The sequence below is a fragment of the Aulonocara sp. 'chitande type north' Nkhata Bay genome, linkage group LG6 (genome assembly GCF_057382095.1).
Source record: "Aulonocara sp. 'chitande type north' Nkhata Bay isolate Kocher_YH1m ecotype deep benthic linkage group LG6, A_spYH_male_GT1.1, whole genome shotgun sequence".
In the NCBI taxonomy this organism is placed as follows: Eukaryota; Metazoa; Chordata; class Actinopteri; order Cichliformes; family Cichlidae; genus Aulonocara; species Aulonocara sp. 'chitande type north' Nkhata Bay.
Window position 1 is genome coordinate 16,590,283 of NC_141349.1, and position 6,327 is coordinate 16,596,609.

General features: G+C 38.6%; 1 protein-coding gene across 1 annotated transcript; it reads left to right on the forward strand.

Annotated features, from left to right (window-relative positions):
• The first annotated feature begins 505 nt into the window (after positions 1-505).
• On the forward strand, positions 506-2,713 carry npy2r (neuropeptide Y receptor Y2). Its single transcript, XM_086297563.1, has one exon. The coding sequence runs from the start codon at positions 506-508 to the stop codon at positions 1,613-1,615; it is 1,110 nt and encodes a 369-aa protein (XP_086153689.1). The 3' UTR covers positions 1,616-2,713.
• The last annotated feature ends 3,614 nt before the right edge of the window (positions 2,714-6,327 follow it).

The window sequence follows — 6,327 nt, forward strand, 5'->3', positions numbered from 1 at the left end:
GGCACTGCTCGTTACAGTATGTGGCTCTGGTTCCTGCGTTCATTGTATTCCAAGACCTCTTAAAAGGAAATCCACCCCATCAGAAGCGCATTGTGCTCTTGGATAGAAGCCAAGCCTTCGGAGTCAATATCTGCAATCACCCAAAGCAAACCTATGTGCCACCAACAAGTGTTCTGTCAAAACTCCGGTGTAACTGTGAGGTTTTTGGTAACTGGCTGATATTTAACATAAATGGTGGACTTTTCAAAGTTAAACCACATAAAAAAAAAAACTTTCAATGTATGAATTAATTAAAATGAGGGCTGTCCCTCAGTGACTTCTCACGTGTAGATTTGCATTTTACAGAGCTTACTTGTGATTTTGACTAATGCAGACTTAATACTAATACTACTAATAGAGCACGCAATATAAACTACTGGCTAATGGTTAATAGACTATTACATGAGCCACAACTAATGTCCATATCTACTTTTCGTTCCACAGATTTACTCTGGTTCTTTTAGTCATGAACACAGCAGAACAATTAAACATGACTCAAGTAGAAGATTATCAGCTTCAACCTTCTAACTGCTGCTCAACCGCGTACACAGTGTATGGTGAGAACTTTCTCATGGAGGATGACAGCACAAGGCTGGTTGCAGTTCAAGTTATCCTCATCCTTGCTTACAGCACAATCATCCTGTTTGGAGTCACTGGGAACTCCTTAGTGATATATGTCGTCTACAAGTTCAAAAATCTGCGGACCGTGACCAATTTCTTTATCGTAAACTTGGCTGTTGCTGACTTGCTCGTAAACACGCTGTGCTTACCTTCCACCCTTGTCAACACCCTCTATGGCAAATGGATGTTTGGTCAGGTGTTGTGCTTCATGCTACCCTGTGCTCAAGGCATGGCTGTGCACGTGTCCACCATCACTCTGAATATCATTGCTCTGGACCGCCACAGGAACATTGTCTACCACATGGAGACTAAGATGTCCAAAGACATGTGTGCTGTTGTTATCGTCATCACGTGGGCCGTCAGTGCCCTGTTGGCTAGTCCCCTTGCCATTTTCAGGGAGTACGAGATGCTTGATCTGTCGCCGGCCGAGACTCTTCACGTGTGTGCGGAGAAGTGGCCGGGAAGCAGCATGAATGGAGCCATCTACAGTACATCGATGCTTCTGATTCAGTACTGTTTGCCTTTAATAATCAACTCTGTCGCTTACATTCGCATCTGGAATAAACTGAAGAATCACATGGCTCATCGAAACGATCGAAATGACCGTAATCAGCGAAGGAAGAAGACCACCAAGATGCTCCTGACCATGGTGGTGGTCTTTGCCGTCAGCTGGTTGCCTTTCCACGCCTTCCAGTTGGCCGTTGACATCGACAGCAGCGTGCCGTACATGAAGGACTTCAAGCTGCTTTTCACTGTGTTCCATATCATAGCAATGTGCTCAACATTCGTCAACCCCATCCTGTACGGCTGGATGAACAACAACTACAGGATGGCTTTTATGTCTGTGTTTAAGTGTTTCCCGCTTTCCAGCGTGACCGCAAGATGCTCCAAAGCCAGAGAGACACAGAAAGACGAAGATGGGGTTTGTACTGATTGTAAATCAACAAATGTCTAAAGTTGCACAATTTAAGGGAATGGACTGATAATTAGTTGTTCAAATGTGAAGTGTGTATTTTATGTTTATTTTGGGCATTTTGACCACACATAATAATGGATGATTAAAATGACTTTTTAAATGTTTTAAAGGGCTTAAACTTTAAAATAGCTAACTTCTAACATCAAATAGAGCAACAAAGGGGGGCATCATTAACACACCTGTGAAACTGTACTCACGGCTTCGTAACATACATGTATACGTCTTTAATCTTAATCATTTAAAATACGGCGGATCCAATCTGCCATCCGCAATATACTGGTGTTATCTACATTTTTGCAGTCAGAAAAATAACTGACAAATACCCGCTGCAATAATGAACTTCTTCTCAATTTTGATTTCTGTTCAGCAACGCCACCAGTACAGCTCTCTTACAATATCTGCATAACATGAATTGATTTTAAGCTTTTCTGATTTTTTCCTTCAAATTCTTGGTTCGGCTCCCACCCTTAAGTTGCCACAAAATCTTCTCAAACATCAGAATAAGCTTCATCGACACTAGAATGAAACAACAATATATTATTGTGACAAAAAAGCGGAAAAGCAAAAACCTCTCATAATCTCACGTTTTTCTGATTGTTCACCCTAATCATTTATTTTCCTGCTCACGCTGATGCCAGGCTGCACAGACTTTAATGGCGTATTTATCGACACATTTTACTGAAATGTAGCAAAGTCTTGACATGTTTAATTAATTAATTAATTAGCTAATTAGATTATTTTCTCACAATATGAATAAATAATTAAAACAGTAAGCATTTTTATCATAAGCAATTAAAAAAAATTGATGTTTGTAATCATTAATTTATTTTTATTTTACTTTTTTTTTTTTTTTGGTCCCTGCCACACTTTTTTAAGGAATTTGTCTTGTTGTGTTAGAAATGCACACACTGATAAGACACAAGACTTGAAGACAAACACCAAACTTCTATGTCAAAATGAAACTTTGCAGTCTAACCTAGCAATTGCTTTTCAAACAATTAAACCTTTAGAGGGGCAATAACTGTATCTGCTGCTCACATTTGTGAACACAGAAACAGAAAAGTTTAACAGCTGTATTGGTTGTTCTTATAGGGTTATATAGAAACTCACTGAAACAAAATAAATACGGAATAATGAAAAAAAGTACTGTTTGATCCTGTCATTTGTTATGCTCCACACGTCACATCGTCCACATCACGAGCTGTGCCATCCGTGGCTTGGCAACGGGGAAGATATCACCCTGCTCTTCTGTCGAGTGGACTGAAATCACATTGATGTACTTGCATGCCTTTCATTGCTTGAAAAAGAGGACCGGACCAAGGTATGTTCTTGGTTCTGATCTTCTCCCTCCTATTCCCCTTATCTTCCTCTTCCTCCCACCCTCTTTATCTCAAAGTTTGCAGAGTTCTTACAAGGGAGTTGAGCTACTAAGGTTCAGACTGCCTGTTGTATAACTGAGTTCAAGCATGTGTGGGTGTTTCCAGGTATGTTTGGCAAAGACTGGAGAGAAGTGTTATCTCAATGATTGCAAGAGATTTCATTCTTCACCAACGTGTTGGAAGAAACACGTGTGGTGTTTAACAAGCAGTGTTCTGCACAACTGCATCAGATTACAAAGTATTAAAGAATATCTGCTCTTGCAGATATTCTTTAATACTCATTTTGTTCCATGAATCTTTGTTCGACAGCAGTCTTTTACACAGGAGCATGTAGAATAAATAAAATAAGAAGAATAAATAGAACCTAGGCTGTACTAAATTGGCTGTTGCTAAGTGTTTGACTTGGATTGGGCAATTAAGAATAAATACTTAATAATAAATAACAGACAAATTATGATATAATTGAAAGAATTGAATATCCAGTGAATTTAATGTTTAAGTTGCCAGTTCAGCTCAGGCTTCCAGGGTTGTAAAGATATAGTTGGAAAAGTTAACGTATCCATGCTTCTGTTTAAGCATTCACTTTCAACATGCAAGAAAGCAGCAAAGCTGTAATGGTTTACAAGGTTAACAAACTGTGGCAAAATGAAAATGTGCTATTATGAGCTCAGTGTTTGCAGTGATGGTTCAAATATACTATCATTATGTTGATCATGTGCTTTCTTGTGCTTCTCATAGCATCAACACGTTTAGAGACGATTCAGCAGAAGAGCCCAGCTGAGACAAGCAAGTGAAACCAAGAACAGGCTTTTTACCCGAATTATCGTATTCCCGTTAAATCCTTGCATCTATTTAATTTTTCCTTAAACTTTTACGTGTGGTTAATGCTAAACTCCTAAACTTTATTTCTGACATAGAGTGGCTCTTTTCTAACTAATCTGCATCGTAAACAACACTTAATCTGACTGGGTTTTAAAGATTTCTTTGATGCTCTTGTTAATGGTCATGATTTGAATGCATGGTTTGAAGTACAGGAGTCGTGAATACGTTGAAATTTTGACTGTGATCATCTGTGGTCACAGTTATAAAACTGTGTACAATGATGACGTTATTGCCTTCCTGTGTGAATTAACCTTCATACACACTTATTTTATTGATAGATAATGAATATGAAATACATTTTAATCCGTGACATGTAAATGTAACAAATTTAAGAAATGGCATGTGAAGTAAATTCCACTAATTATTCTGTTCTTGCTTTAAATTTGAGAATCATTTGATATTCAGTGGTGTCTTAGCTGTAGTTGCAGATGTTTGCATGTTTTTGTTTTTTAATTTAATTCTGAGTTCAACAGGAAAGTAAAATAGTTCCCACCCCTCCCCGAATTGTCTTTGTTTGCAGTGAGCATTGTAATCACCACTATTCACTCTTACACTGATTATCTCGGCACTCAGGTTTTAAAGTGTTCTTCCTGTTGACCGCGTCCTTAGTGATTTACTTTACGTGTACGTGAGGACCCAAGGGACTGGGATATTGGCTGTGGGTCTCCATTTTTAGTAAGCTATTCATGGTGTATTCAGCATTAAATCAATAATTGTTTCTTTGGCTGTTTGGCAGAGCAGGTGCTGCTGTCACAAAGCATCTGTCCAGGATGAGGGTACATACTAATCAAATAAATTGAACAATAGCTTGAAAACAAATTCGATTTTATTATTTTTTGCTGATCGCCATGTCCTTTGGCTTTCATACAAGAAAGCACTTAAGTCATCTGCCATGTCAATCTCACGACTTTCTGTCAACATGTATTAATATTTAATTAATGACATTTTGTTAGATATCGCGAGCATTGATTTTGCCAATTAATTGTATTCCCATTGTGAAATAATTAGATGGTGTGGCAGGATACTAATCAGTTGATTCACATGTAGAGAAGAAAATTTTATTGGTTATTGGTGATTCCCTGGGTTTCTTCAGCCACTTGAGTGGCTTTCTGTTATTATATATACAACACAGTGTAAAAGTCTTGAGTCCTCCCTGATTTCTTCACGTTTTCCCAGGAAAATTTGAAATAAGTGCAGTGATTTACTGAAATGTGCACACATGGAAATACAGCATATAAGGCCAAAACAAGGTTTATAATTTTAATGAGCTTGAAAGTAAATGTTCGGTATGACCACCTTTATTCTTCAAGACAGCCTGGAAGCTTTCTTGTCTTGTTTCTTTAAGTGGTCTTCAGGAACAGTTCTCCAGGCTTCTTAAAGGACATTCAAAGCTCTTCTTTGGATGTTTCTGCCTTTTGTTCTGCTCTCTGTCAAAATGATCCCCCCACACTGCTTGCTGAGTCCGGGCTCTGGTGAAGCCAATCCATGACTCCCCGTGTCCCACAGTGTGTTTCGCTTTTGTTGCATTAGCAGTGTGTTTGGGATAATTGTCATGCGAAAAAATGAAGTCATGCTTTCCCGGTCATACTGCATGGTGAATCAAAATCTGATTTTTTTTTACAAGATGTCCAACACTACTGGCTGAAACACAGCCCCAAACCATGACAGAGCCTCCACCATGTTTTACAAATGGCTGTAGATACTCACTGTTGTACCTTTCTGCTGACCTCCTCCATACATACTGACGACAGATTGAGCTAAAATGTTCAATTTAGATGAATTACTACAAGGCCACTGATTTTCAGTCCAGTTCCTGTGTAATTTGGCACACCTCAGCCGTTTCCCTTCACTTCCTTTCCTGAAGAATTGCTTCTTGATATGCACCCTTCCACTGAAAGCGTTTCTGATGAAGCTTCAGTGAGGAGTAGATGGATCAAAGTTTCAGATGTATCTTTTAGGTCCAGTGTCTGGTCTTTGCTGGATGGTTCCCCCCATTTCTCAAGGACATGACTTTCAGACACTGGTTATCTGCCAAAGATCAGTTTTAAGCTTTCCACTTACTCTTTTGTCTTACACTTGTCCAGTTTCCTCAAAGGACACACTGCACATCATGTTGGGATATGCCAAGGTTTTGGCTAATAGTTCTTTGGGAATCAGTGTGTTGGTACAACATGGTTATTTCATGTCTGTCAAACTGTATTATCTTTGACATTTCTGATGTATTCAACAAAGGAAATGGAAACAAATGTTGTGTTTCTGCAACAGCGTCATAGTAAAACTTAAATCTTGGTTCTCTCTTAAGCTGTCAGTTACTTGTAGAAACAACAATTTTTCATCCTTTGGTCGTTTTTTTATGCTTGAATCATTCGTAGGTCAATGTTAAGTGTTGTAACAAACAACAACATTTATCTGAAAACGATCAGGTACAAG